At 43.2% G+C, this 13913-nt stretch overlaps 1 protein-coding gene across 2 annotated transcripts in view; it reads left to right on the forward strand.

Annotated features, from left to right (window-relative positions):
* zgc:56095 (ferritin) overlaps nt 1-13913 on the forward strand; it is a 29151-nt gene extending 15238 nt beyond the window's left edge. Inside the window, exons 2-5 of one of the 2 annotated variants that reach the window (XM_024008589.2) lie at nt 604-707; nt 6302-6448; nt 12963-13088; nt 13388-13913. In XM_024008589.2, coding sequence (XP_023864357.1) covers nt 606-707; nt 6302-6448; nt 12963-13088; nt 13388-13537 — 525 coding nt within the window. In that variant the 5' untranslated portion in view covers nt 604-605 and the 3' untranslated portion in view covers nt 13538-13913. The remainder of the gene's footprint in view (nt 1-603; nt 708-6301; nt 6449-12962; nt 13089-13387) is intronic. The other variant, XM_024008590.2, reaches the window with a different exon arrangement.

The following is a 13913-nucleotide window of genomic DNA, read 5'->3' on the forward strand; positions in this document are numbered from 1 at the left end:
TTATTTAGTATGGCTTCCGTTAGACAGTGTCAGCTGTGTCTGCCACCTTAGCTGAATAAAACCTTGAATTTGATCTCCCTTTACTCCACAACACATGATATGCAGGATTTCCGTTAGCCGGTAATAGCCGATAAATAAAACGGGCGCCGGCCAATTGTCCAGGAGAAGAAAGAAAAATCGCATTGCAGAATAATGCTTTTTAGCCTATTCATTGATTTTAAATAACAGTTGATGGAAATACATTTGGCTGGTCATGCTTATTGGTCTATAGGTCAATTTGCATAATTTAGTGGAATTCAATTAGTAGGTGTGTATTTTGTTAGTCAATATGTTTATCACGCATACAGACCCTATGAGTTTATACATACTGTACGGTGCTGCACGGACACAGCTTTATGTAGACATGAGTTATATTAGCTATGATTTTATAACTTCCAAGACTAAGCTATTTGTTATTTACTTAGAATTCCTGCCTTTGTTTCATTTCAGGAAAGAAAGTTACTAGTAATGGTGTGGGTGAACATGGTTTTGTAAATTATTCAATATATATTCCATACCATTGCGTTCTTTTAGTTAATTTCATATCTTTTTTTGCCATTTCAGAGATGCAGTCGCAGGTAAATCACAACTTCCACCCAGAGAGTGAGGTGAACATCAACAAGCTGGTGAACATCAAGCTAACTGCATCCTACACCTACCTCTCCCTGGTATGGGCAATATAATATGTACAGTGCATTCGGAAAGTATTCAGACCCCTTCGCCTTTTCCACATTTGTTATGTTACAGCCTTATTCTAAAATTGATTAAATGAACATTTTCCTTGTCAGTCTACACACACAATACCCCATTATAACAAAACAAAAACAGTTTTTTTTTATTTTTATGTTTGCAACTATTTAATGTAAAGTGTTAATTTTTTTATTAAGTATTCAGACTCTATGCTATGAGACTTGAAATTGAGCTCGGGTGCATTCTGTTTCGACAACTTGATTGGGGTCCACCTGTGGTAAATTCAATTAATTGGACATGATTTGGAAAGGCACACACCTGTCTATAAGGTCCCACAGTTGACAGTGGATGTCAGCAAAGACCAAGCCGAAGGAATTGTCCGTAGAGCTCCGAGATAGGATTGTGTCGAGGCACAGATCTGGGGAAGGGGTACAAAAAAAAAAAAAACGCAATCGGAAGAAGAGCCTTGGTTAGGGTCATGACCAAGAATCCGATGGTCACACTGACAGAGCTCCAGAGTTACTCTGTGGAGATGGGAAAACCTTCCAGAAGGACAACCATCTCTGCAGCACTCCACCAATCAAGCGTTTATGGCAGAGTGGCTAGACTCTTCAGTAAAGGCACATGAAAGCCCGCTTGAAGTTTGCCAAAAGGCACCTAAAGGACTCCGACAATGAGAAACAAGATTATCTGGTCTGATGAAACCAACATTGAACTCTTTGGCCTGAATGCCAAGCGTCACGTCTGGAGGAAACCAGGCACCGTTCATCACCTGGCCAATACCATCCCTCCTTGTGAAGCATGGTGGCAGCATCATGCTGTAGGGATGTTTTTCAAGGACTGGGAGACTAGTCAGGATCAAGGGAAAGATGAACAGCGCAAAGTACAGATCCTTGATGAAAACCTGCTACAGAGTGCTCAGGACCTCTGACTGGGGTGAAGGTTCACCTTCCAACAGGACAACGACCCTAAGCACAAAGCCAAGACAACACAGGAGTGGCTTCGGGACAAGTCTCCGAATGTCCTTGAGTGGCCCAGCCAGAGTTCGGACTTGAACCCAAACAAACATCTCTGGAGAGACATGAAAATAGCTGTGCAGCAACACTCCCCATCCAACCTGACAGAGCTTGAGAGGATGTGCAAAGAAGAATGGGAGCAACTCCCCAAATACCGGTGTGCCAAGCTTGTAGTGTCATACCCAAGAAGACTCGAGGCTGTAAATCGTTGCCAAAGGTACTGAGTAAAGGGTCTGAATACTTAAGTAAATATGATGTTTTTGTATTTTTATACATTTGCTCAATTTCTAAACTAGTTTTTGCTTTGTCATTGTGGGGTATTCAAATCAAATCAAATTTTATTTGTCACATACACATGGTTAGCAGATGTTAATGCGAGTGTAGCGAAATTCTTGTGCTTCTAGTTCCGACCATGCAGTAATATCTAACAAGTAATCTAACCTAACAATTTCACAACTACCTTATACACACAAGTATAAAGGAATAAATAAGAATATGTACATAAAAATATATGAATGAGTGATGGCCGAACGGCATAGGCAAGATGCAGTAGATGGTATAGAGTACAGTATATACATATGAGTAATGTAGGGTATGTAAACATTATATAAAGTGGCTAGTGATACATTTATTACATACATTTTTCCAATATTAAAGTGGCTAGAGTTGAGTCAGTATGTTAGCAGCAGCCACTCAATGTTAGTGATGGCTGCTTAACAGTCTGATGGCCTTGAGATAGAAGCTGTTTTTCAGTCTCTCGGTCCCTGCTTTGATGCACCTGTACTGACCTCACCTTCTGGATGATAGCGGGGTGAACAGGCAGTTGCTCGGGTGGTTGTTGTCGATTATCTTTTTGGCCTTCCTGTGACATAGGGTGGTGTAGGTGTCCTGAGGGCAGGTAGTTTGCCCCCGGTGATGTGTTGTGCAGACCTCACTACCCTCTGGAGAGCCTTACGGTTATGGGCCTAGCAGTTGCCGTACCAGGCGGTGATACAGCCTGACAGGATGCCCTCGATTGTGCATCTGTAAAAGTTTGTGAGTGATTTTGCTGCGCCGCCTTCACCACGCTGTCTGTGTGGGTGGACCATTTCAGTTTGTCCGTGATGTGTACGCCGAGGAACTTTCACCGTCTCCACTACTGTCCCGTCGATGTGGATAGGGGGCTGCTCCCTCTGCTTTTTCCTGAAGTCCACGATCATCTCCTTTGTTTTGTTGACATTGAGTGTGAGGTTATTTTCCTGACACCACACTCAAGGGCCCTCACCCTCCTCCCTGTAGGCCGTCTCGTCGTTGTTGGTAATCAAGCCTACCACTGTAGTGTCGTCTGCAAACTTGATGATTGAGTTGGAGGCGTGCATGGCCATGCAGTCGTGGGTGAACAGGGAGTACAGAAGAGGGCTGAAAATGCACCCTTGTGGGGCCCCAGTGTTGAGGATCAGCAGGGTGGAGATGTTGCTACCTACCCTCACCACCTGGGGTCGGCCCGTCAGGAAGTCCAGGACCCAGTTGCACAGGGCGGGGTCGAGACCCAGGGTCTCAAGCTTAATGACGAGTTTGGAGGGTACTATGGTGTTAAATGCTGAGCTGTAGTCGATGAACAGCATTCTTACATAGGTATTCCTCTTGTCCAGATGGGTTAGGGCAGTGTGATTGCGTCGTCTGTGGACCTATTGGAGCGGTAAGCAAATTGGAGTGGGTCTAGGGTGTCAGGTAGGGTGGAGGTGATATGGTCCTTGACTACACTCTCAAAGCACTTCATGATGACCGAAGTGAGTGCTACGGGGCGGTAGTCATTTAGCTCAGTTACCTTAGCTTTCTTGGGAACAGGAACAATGGTGGCCCTCTTGAAGCATGTGGGAACAGCAGACTGGGATAAGGATTGATTGAATATGTCCTTAAACACACCAGCCAGCTGGTCTGCACATGCTCTGAGGATGCGGCTGGGGATGCAGTCTGGACCTGCAGCCTTGCGAGGGTTAACACATTTAAATGTTTTACTCACGTTGTTTTACTCACGCAGGTTTGGTAGCGGGCAGTGTCAGTGGCACTGTATTATCCTCAAAGCGAGCAAAGAAGTTGTTTAGTCTGTCTTGACGGGGCTGGTTTTTCTTTTGTAGTCCTTGATTGACTGTAGACCCTGCCACATACCTCTCTTGTTTGAGCCGTTGAATTGCGACTCTACTTTGTCTCTATACTGACGCTTAGCTTGTTTGATTGCCTTGCGGAGGGAATAGCTACACTGTTTGTATTCGGTCATGTTTCCGGTCACCTTCCCCTGATTTAAAAGCAGTGGTTCGCGCTTTCAGTTTTGCGCGAATGCTGCCATCAATCCACGGTTTCTGGTTGGGGAATGTCTTAATAGACGCTGTGGATACAACATCACCGATGCACTTGCTAATAAACTCGCTCACCGAATCAGCGTATTCATCAATGTTGTTGTTCGACGCTATGTGGAACATATCCCAGTCCACGTGATCGAAGCAATCTTGAAGTGTGTAATCCGATTGGTCAGACCAGTGTTGAACAGACCTGAGCGCGGGTGCTTCCTGTTTTAGTTTCTGTCTATAGGCTGGGAGCAACAAAATGGAGTCGTGGTCAGCTTTTCCGAAAGGAGGGCGGGGGAGGGCCTTATTTGCGTCGCGGAAGTTAGAATAACAATGATCCAGAGTTTTACCAGACCGGGTTGCGCAATCGATATGCTGATAGAATTTAGGGAGCCTTGTTTTCAGATTGTTAAAATCCCTAGATACAATAAATGCAGCCTCAGGATATGTGGTTTACATAGAGTCGAATGAAGTTCTTTCAGGACCGTCGATGTGTCTGCTTGGGGGGAATATACACGACTGATTATGATCGAAGAGAATTCCTTGGTAGATAATGCGTTCGTTATTTGATTGTGAGGAATTTTAAGTCAGGTGAACAAAAGGACTTCCTGTATGTTGTTATGATCACACCAGGTCTCGTTAATCATAAGGCATACACCCCCGCCCTTCTTCTTACCAGAGAGATGCTTGTTTCTGTCTCGAGTGAGCCATGTTTCCGTGAAACAAAGAACGTTACTGTCTCTGGAAGGTAACCCTTGCTCGGATTTCGTCTACCTTGTTGTCAAGCGACTGGACATTGGCGAGTAGTATGCTCGGGAGTGGTGCGCGATGTGCCCGTCTACGGAGCCTGACCAGAAGACCGCTCCATCTGCCCCTTCTACGGCGCCGTTGTTTTGGGTCGCCAGCTGGGATCCGATCCATTGTCCTGGGTGGTGGGCCAAACAGAGGATCCGCTTCGGGACAGTCGTATTCCTGGTCGTAATGTTGGTGAGTTGACGTTGCTCTTCCTCCCGACTGTATGTAATAAAACCGAAGATTTCCTGGGGTAACAATGTAAGAAATAACAGATTAAAAAAAAGAATACTGCATAGTTTCCTAGGAACGCGAAGCGAGGCGGCCATCTCTGTCAGCACCAGAAGTAACATTATTAGTATTGTGTGTAGATTGAGGGGGACACCCCCAATTTAATCCATTTTAGAATAAGGCTAACAACAAAATATGGAAAAAGTGAAGGCGTCTGAATACTTTCTGAATGCACAGAGTATACAAAACATTAAGAACATCTGCTCTTTCCATGACAGACTGACCAGGTGAAAGCGATGATCCCTTATTGATGTGATTTGTTAAATACACTTCAATAAGTGTAGATGAAGGGGAGGAGACAGGTTAAAGAAGGATTTCTAAGCCTTGAGACAATTGAGACATGGATTGTGTGTGCCATTCAGTGGGTGAATGGGCAAAACAAAAAATGTAAGCACCTTTGAACTAGGTATGATGGCAGGTAGGTGCCAGGCACACCGGTTTGTGTCAAGAACTGCAATGCTGCTGGGTATTTCACACAACAGTTTCCTGTGTATCAAGAATGGTCCACCACCCAAAGGACATCCAGTCAACTTGACACAACTGTGGGAAGCATTGGTGTCAACATGAGCCAGAATCCCTGTGGAACGCTTTCGACCATGCCCCGACTAATTGGGGCTGTTCTGATGGCAAGGGGGGGTGCACAATTCAATATTAAGAAGGTGTTCCTAATGTTTGGTATACTCAGTGTATATCTTTATTTTCATTTATTACCCCTTTTTCTCCCCAAATTTGTGGTATCCAATTGTCTCATCGCTGCAACTCCCGTACGGACTCGGGAGAGGCGAAGGTCGAGAGCCGTTTGTCCTCCGAAACACAACCCGCTCTGTCGCGGCTGGCAGCGACAGAGCCTGGACTCGAACCCAGAATCTCTAGTGGCACAGCTAGCACTGCAGTGCCTTAGACCACTGCGCCACTCGGGAGGCTGTACTCAGTGTATATCTAGCCCCTTATCTGCTCTAGCCTACTCCGATAGGGCCCTCTCTCCTAAATGTTCTTTCTTATTCTTCCCTCTCCATGTTATTTTCATGTGTTTTAGTTCTTTGACTGGCACCGGCTATTTTCTACTCCATAGTCCACCATGTTATAAAAATGTGATCTGTTGATACCGACCTGTTTTTCTCTAATGTGTATTTCTCTGTTCTCGCCCAGGGGATGTATTTCGACAGGGACGACGTGGCTTTGCGCAGCTTCTCTAGTTTTTTCCTGGAGCGCTCTGTGAAGGAGAGAGAGCAGGCAGACAAATTGCTGGAATACCAGAATATGAGAGGCGGTCGCGTTCTCCTTCAGCCCATCGCTGTAAGTCACTATTTCTCCCCGGTTAACTACAAAACATGCTCACTCCTATTTTGCTTTTAAGGCCTTTGTACCTGAGATTGGCAGCTGAATTTCCTGTCCTGGAATTGCCCTCTGTCATTATCATAATTCTCCATTTTTGTTTTGTTTTCCCAGGTTTCAGTTTTTTTTGGGGGGGGGTTGCTCTCAAAATCACTTATTTTAATAGAAAAATAACAAAGTTGGATGTTCTAAGTCTACAGGAAAGCTTAAATCACATCAGGAGACCACTTTAAGGTCTGGGGGGAAAATAAATACAAATCGAAGAAATGTAGGTGTGGTTACCCTTTCATTGCAACGCCCACCAGCCAGAGACCATTGTTTGGTTACCTGTGTTTCTGTAGCGCTCATGTGATTGCAGGGTTTGCAGAACAAATGCCCACTTGATTGATGCAAACAATCATGATATCCTTAGTTAACATTTAATTGGTAAGATTTTTAGGAAAGCCTTTCCACCTGCCAGCGGACGGTTATCATTATCGCTAATGGCTACGCAAAGCATAGACTAGGCATCACACAGACAGCATTCCTGTGCCATTTCAGAAAGTTGCAGAAAAAAATCGCATGCATTTCATTCCCTATGAGTCCCACCTTGACGCTGGTGTGATTTTTACTTATAACCCCTTTTAAACGTCTTCAGCCCCCGTGTAAATAACGGGGGCTGAGCTAGAGTGGTATTTATGAGACAAGGACTCAAGTCCAAATGGTTTGAGCTTTTAGTAGTTTGTATCGACCTATGAAAAGCTGAGTCCCTCAAACACGCACATGTAACATGTTTTGCTTGTTACTGGTGCGTTCACAAGCTACGCGAGTCGTTAGATCATATGAAATCCAAGAACATAGTGTCTAATACTGTAATAACCTCACTTAGTTGCTGTCAAACGCAACACAGTTGTCACTAACTAGTTGGATATTAATTTCCCACTGAGCAAACCATTTCTGTACATACAGCGCTCCTATACATTTATTTTTATCGGATTTTTGCTTTGGCAGACTTATTTGACATTTGTCAATTAAAAACTCATGAATGCAACTGTTTGTCAAATTGTTTTGTAGCCTTGGTTGTAGTGAAAATAAATGTTAAAACACTTCATTGTGAGGCTAAATATAAGGGCTGGACATGCAAATAAATGAGTCGGATAAATCAAAAGCTGATTTTCGCTCGGTCTCGGGACTGATAGGGTTAACTTGAGCAAATTAATGATTTAGTTGATTTCATAAGTTGAATATTGTCGAATTCCCTCAATGCACATTTCACGCTTGAACGTTGCAGGCCCTCTTATCAGGGGCGCCATTTCCGGTGCGTTGCCAAAGGGAGGAGATCTTGTTAAATATGGATACAATTTGTTAATTACTTAATGACATTCGCAGAATTTGAAAGCTACAGCGATACACGTGTGAGAAATATTAAAACTAGTGTTTCAACATATAGTATAACCAGTACAAAGATTATGCTAGCTAGCCAGCTTCTTCAATAGACTTGACTGGTTAGCTAGCTAGAAGCAGAGCTTTCTGGCTAATATCATAGACTAACATTGTTTTACAAAGATGTATGTACTTGTCATGTTAGTTGAAGCTAACATTAGTTTGCAACATTATTGCTTGCTAAGCTCCGTTTGGTTGGCTTTGCTATCTAGCAAGCCGAGATCTCATTGCTTAAATTGGTAATCCAATGTTTTGAAAACCGCTTGCTAGCCCCCCTCCAGTACATAGCGCACTGTTTGACGAAATAAGACATGGCTTAAGAGGGAGCCAGAGATCCAGAAAAACCTGTACCCAACCATCCGCTGGCCTTCACAGATTTTGCCGGTATGCTCCTGAAGTTGCCGGTAATAGGCTACACCAGGTGTCGGCAACCTTTTTCAATTGGAATGCTAATTTATCTTACCATTTCTACCGATCTGCGTGCCAGCTATGGTATTCATATGCATGTTTTAATTTAATTTGTATTGGTGCATCTCAAAATCATTCATGTGGTTAATCAAAGTTATCTAAATAAATTATACAAAGTTATCTAAATGAAAATGATACAATCTTAAGCTAACTTCTATTGCCATTGATAAACATTTCGGTCTGCAGGCCAAATATCATAAATCACATTGGCCTGTCTGCAACAAACTTAAAATATTGTATCAACTGGGTCTGGCTCAAAGTTCATGCTAACAAAACTTGCAACATTGTATAAAATATTCTGGGCCCTCATTTTCCCGCACCAGTGAGCTCTGGACAGACACAACTGTAGGCTATTTGTGCAAGGGATAAGAAGTAATCAGGTAGGCCGATTTTGTTTTTTATTTATGACGTTTCCACTGGATCAGCGCATTACATTTTTCCCTTTCACACCGAATGGGAGAGGCTGGAAAGATTTTTCAAATACAGAGGAATTAACATTCTCGGTGGAAGTAAAAACATTGTTTACTTGCTGTTTTAAAGGTGAAGACAATTACTTTGAGAAGCGCCACATCTCATTGGTGGTGAGTTAAGGCCGACTTCTATGCGTAATCAGGTGCGTGTCCTTACTCAACTTTGACAGGAGCGCGCCAAACAATAGACAATGAATAAATTGACAGAACTCATAAATGGAATGAAATTAACCAGAACTTGTCTCACAAGTCTAGTATTTGGTTGTGCGCTCTGCAAACAACGTGTCCACTCCGACAATGAGAACGGTAAAAGACTGTGCCATCCCTGTGGCCTTCGCAATGGATAAGTTCAAGAAATKAGATTATCAGCATGTATAAAGTAACAATACAAAAGACACATCATTTTGGCAACAAAATATTCAGGGTGACTTGACTGAAGTGACTGTACAAAACATTAAGAACACCTAATATTGAGCTGACAAAAGGGAATATGAATCATAAACACATTAACTTTGTTCATCCATGTGCAATGTGCTGATTGAGGAGTGTTCATTAGAAAAGTGGTGGTGGATTGCATGTGGATCGTAGTCATGGATAATGATCGTCATCCTAGAGAATCATTTTAAATTCAGTTGTCCAGATCAGCTGGGAAATAAAACCAACACAACTCACTGTTACAAATGCATGACTATTGTTATGGTTTCATGACACTTGAATAAACGCATGGTTGTAGGTACTTACACTCCTGAAAGGCTGGCAAGATGTGGGCGGCTTATACAGGTACATGGTGCACAGAGTTGTCACAGTGTATTCCAGACACCCATCCTAAACCCCAAAGAGTAAGCAATGCAGACGCAGAAGCACAGTGACTACCTGGCTGAGCTCAATCAGCAGGGGTCCGGGACAAGGTAGCACATAGAAATTATGAAATCAGGTCAGGGGTCCACAGCTGCAGTTGGACCAGCAGCACGGAATCTGCAGCACGACCAGGGGCTCAGGTCATCCGGGAGGGGAGAGAGAGCGAGATTAGTGGGAGCATGCCTAAGAACACACAGTACACCAGAAAAGAAAAGCTGACCCTATCCCGAGACGGTGGGGTTGGGAGACACTGGTGCTGAACGGACCGGGACAACCAGGAAGGAGCTTACCCAACCACTGAGACAGTCGCCCTAGATCTTGTATGGGGAAAAAACAATACTATATGGTGCAATACACATTAGTACATTTGTTTAGCTGTAGCAGCTAATGACAGTCATGATACTGGTGGTAGAGCTGATGGCAGAGTTGTATGTCCCATCCACTCGCTTCAGGAAGTCTGTCTGCCTTTGGTGCTTGGCCAGGAACCCATCAACGGCAGCTCTAATGGGTACTGTCCATCTGTGGTCAGCACGGGGAGAAGCTGGCAGAGGTGTGCTTGGCAGATCTGAGAGAGAGGCACAATGTTATTTTAATGAGAGTTCAGTCCAATTGACGATTCAATAGAAATCAATCTTCATGCTGATGATCTGTACGACGTGAGACGGTTAGCAATAAAGTACAAATAGATTCAAACATATGGAATATGATACAGATTATGCGCATGTGGTGGTTTCAAATAATGTTACTATTACTAGCTTGCTCTATCCCTGCTTATCCTGAAAATGTATCTGATATACAGTGCATTCAGAAAGTATTCAGACCCTTGACTTATTCCACATTTTGTTACGTTAGCCATTTTCCCCCCTCAATCTACACACAATACCCCATAATGACAAAGCMAAAAAAAGTTGAGACACTTTTGAAAATGTATTAAATAATAAACTGAAATATCACATTGACATAAGTATTCAGACCCTTTACTCAGTACTTTGTTGAAGCTCCTTTGGCAGCGATTACAGCCTCGTCTTCTTGGGTATGACGCTACAAGCTTGGCACACCTGTATTTGGGGAGTTTCTCCCACTCTTATCTGCAGATTCTCTCAAGCGCTGTTAGGTTGGATGGGGAGCATCGCTGCACAGATATTTTCAGGTCTCTCCAGAGATGTTCGATTGGGTTCAAGTCCAGGCTCTGGCTGGGTCACTCAAGTACATCCACTCAAGTACACCACCATGCTTCACCGTAGGGATGGCGCCAGGTTTCTTCCAGACGTGACGCTTGGCATTCAGGCCAAAAAGGTCAATCTTGACTTCATCAGACTAGAGAATTTTGTTTCTCATGGTCTGAGAGTCCGTTTAGGTGCCTTTTGGCAAACTCCAAGCGGGCTGTTGTCCCTTTTACTGAGGAGTGGCTTCCTTCTGGACACTACCATGAAGGCCTGATTGGTGGCTGCAGAGATGGTTGTCCTTCTGGAAGGTTCTCCCATCTCCACAGAGGAACTTTGGAGCTCTGTCAGATTGACCATGGGGTTCTTGGTCACCTCCCTGAACAAGGCCCTTCTCCCCGATTGCTCAGTTCGGCCATGTGGCTAGCTCTAGGAAGTCTTGGTTGTTCCAAACTTCTTCTATTTAAGAATTATTGAGGCCACTGTGTTCTTGTGTACCTTCAATGCTGCAGCAATTCTTTGTTACCCTTCCTCAGATCTGTGCCTTAACACAACCCTGTCTCGGAGTTCTACAGACAATTCCTTCGTATTTTGGCTTGGTTTTTGCTCTGACATGCACTGTCAACTGTGGGAACTTATATAGACAGGTGTGTGCCTTTCCAAATCATGCCCAATCAATTGCATTTACCACAGGTGGACTCTAACCAAGTTGTAGAAACAAGGATGATCAATGGAAATAGGATGCACCTGAGCTCAATTTCGGGTCTCATCTAAACCTGTTTTTGCTTTGTCATTATGGGGTATTGTGTGTAGATTGATGGGGAGGAACTATTTAATCAATTTTAGAGTAGGGCTGTAACGTAACAAAATGTGGGAAAAGTCAAGGTCTGAATACTTTCTGAATGCACTGTAACTAGCTAGTTATTTAAAGTGAAACTGACAGCATTTTAACAACATAAACTTACTAAAATCTGTTAATATACACCACCAGGAAGAATGACTCTTTTTAATTAATTTTCTGACAAGCGAGCGCTTAGATATGGTCATATTCACTTTTTCATAAATTCTTAGTATACGTAATTCCCAAACATTCTAAGGCATTTGTGAAAATTCTAAATAGATACGTTAGCCTATTAGCCACGTTATGGCTGATTTGTGATTATTGCCCTTGCTAGTTTGATTGTATTGACATTCCCAGCCTTAGTTACAGTTGTCAGTTTTTGTCCAAAATATTGAGTCATCGAAAATGAAAACAATCTACCAGGCCAGCTGGGATTTACAACCTTATAGTAATATTTTTTTGACTACCAAGAAATGTATTGGTGAATTATATTAATCATGCATTGAGCTGCATCCATCTATTCTGCCAACAATGCCTTAATGTATGTCATGGAATGTTGAGTCAAATACAGCTTATTTTTTTGGTTTTGTAGCATAAACTGGGAATTGGATATGTTTGACTGATTTTATGATTCTGTTTTTCATATCTGCCATGTAGTTAAAACGCTGTCAGTTCCACTTTAAGAAAGAAGGCCCGAGGGCGTGTGGAAATGATAGCTAACCAGCCATGTTATTTCAATGAAAAATTTGCTAGCTAGCATCAGCTTTGTAGCGGTAATACTATGTGCAAACATTTTGTTTTAAATTCTTCATCCAATTTTCTCAACATCCTGTGGTAGCTTACAAATTATGTGAATGTAATTTTAACAAATTTGATCCATATTTAGCGACATCTCCCTCCCTGAGTTAGCGAAGCATAGCGACCGGCCGGAAGTCAAGCGGAAATGAAACCCCCAATATGGAATGTGTGGAGGTGCTAGAATGCATTGACTGTATTCCGTTTTAATGTCTGGATTTTGTTATTCCGTCCGTTTTCCTCAACGCGGATTTGTCAGGGCCCTACATGCAGTTGTGATAGCCAAGTCACTGTGCCTGTTTGACTACATTGTAGGCGAACTATGAAGTATCACTAATCTACAAATAACCTTGCATGATGTATCCCAAATAACTACTCTGTGTGATCTAGATTAGCGGTTCTGGCCCTCGCCTTGCTCAAACTGATTCCTTCAAATGCGCGGTCCGTCTCTGTTTCAGAAACCCAGCAGGGAGGACTGGCGAGGTGGCCTGGATGCCATCACCTTCTCCCTGGAGTTTCAGAAAACCCTCAACACGTCCCTCCTCGAGGTGCACCGTGGTGCCAACACTCACACTGACCCCCATGTAAATCCATGATAATTATCCCATTGTGATGAACTGTTATGCATATTTTAATGGATGTTCAGTGTTATTAGATCAGATGTATTTGATAGCTATGTATAACTGAAGCTCATAACATCTATGTTGGTCTGTTAGTGATTTGAACAGATCAAAAAATGAAAAGGAGGAACAGATAGAATGTTGAAAGAATACCTGCAGAAAGCATGTGGCCTCCGCTGCAGTATGCATCTATCTCTATGATGTCAATGCTGTGCTGTCTGTTGCAACCTGGACATGACAATACAACTCTACTTCCTCTTTAGCTGTGTGACTTCCTAGAGCAGCACTTCCTGTCCGACAGCCACGACACCATCAAGAAGCTGGGTGACCATCTGGGCAGCCTGACCCGCCTCACTTCCTCTGAGACCCATGGCTCCATGGGAGAATACCTGTTTGACAAACACACCCTGTAAGACTCACAGCAAGAAGAGAGCACAGCTTTCACACAGGGACTGGAGTCTGGAGAGTTGTGCTGGGCAGAACGTCCTTTCTAAATGTGCATGCATTTCCGTTACAAGTAGCACTAAAGTGGGATTTAGCAATAGAACCACATACCTCTTACAGTACGTACAGAAAACAATGCAAGACAATGGAACAGTTGAATACCTCAACACCCGTTTACCACTTCTGATGTGAACAGTGGTTACCACTGACAAACAAAAAGGTGTAATGGGTTCGCACTCAAAAATATGTCACATAAAGCTTACTATTAAATTTTTCTAAATTATTTTCACTGCCTCAAGGATGCAGATTTTTAGAGAACCACATTTTTAGAGAACAACCGATGAG

This window comes from Salvelinus sp. IW2-2015, linkage group LG18, assembly GCF_002910315.2.
Source record: "Salvelinus sp. IW2-2015 linkage group LG18, ASM291031v2, whole genome shotgun sequence".
Classification (NCBI taxonomy): Eukaryota; Metazoa; Chordata; class Actinopteri; order Salmoniformes; family Salmonidae; genus Salvelinus; species Salvelinus sp. IW2-2015.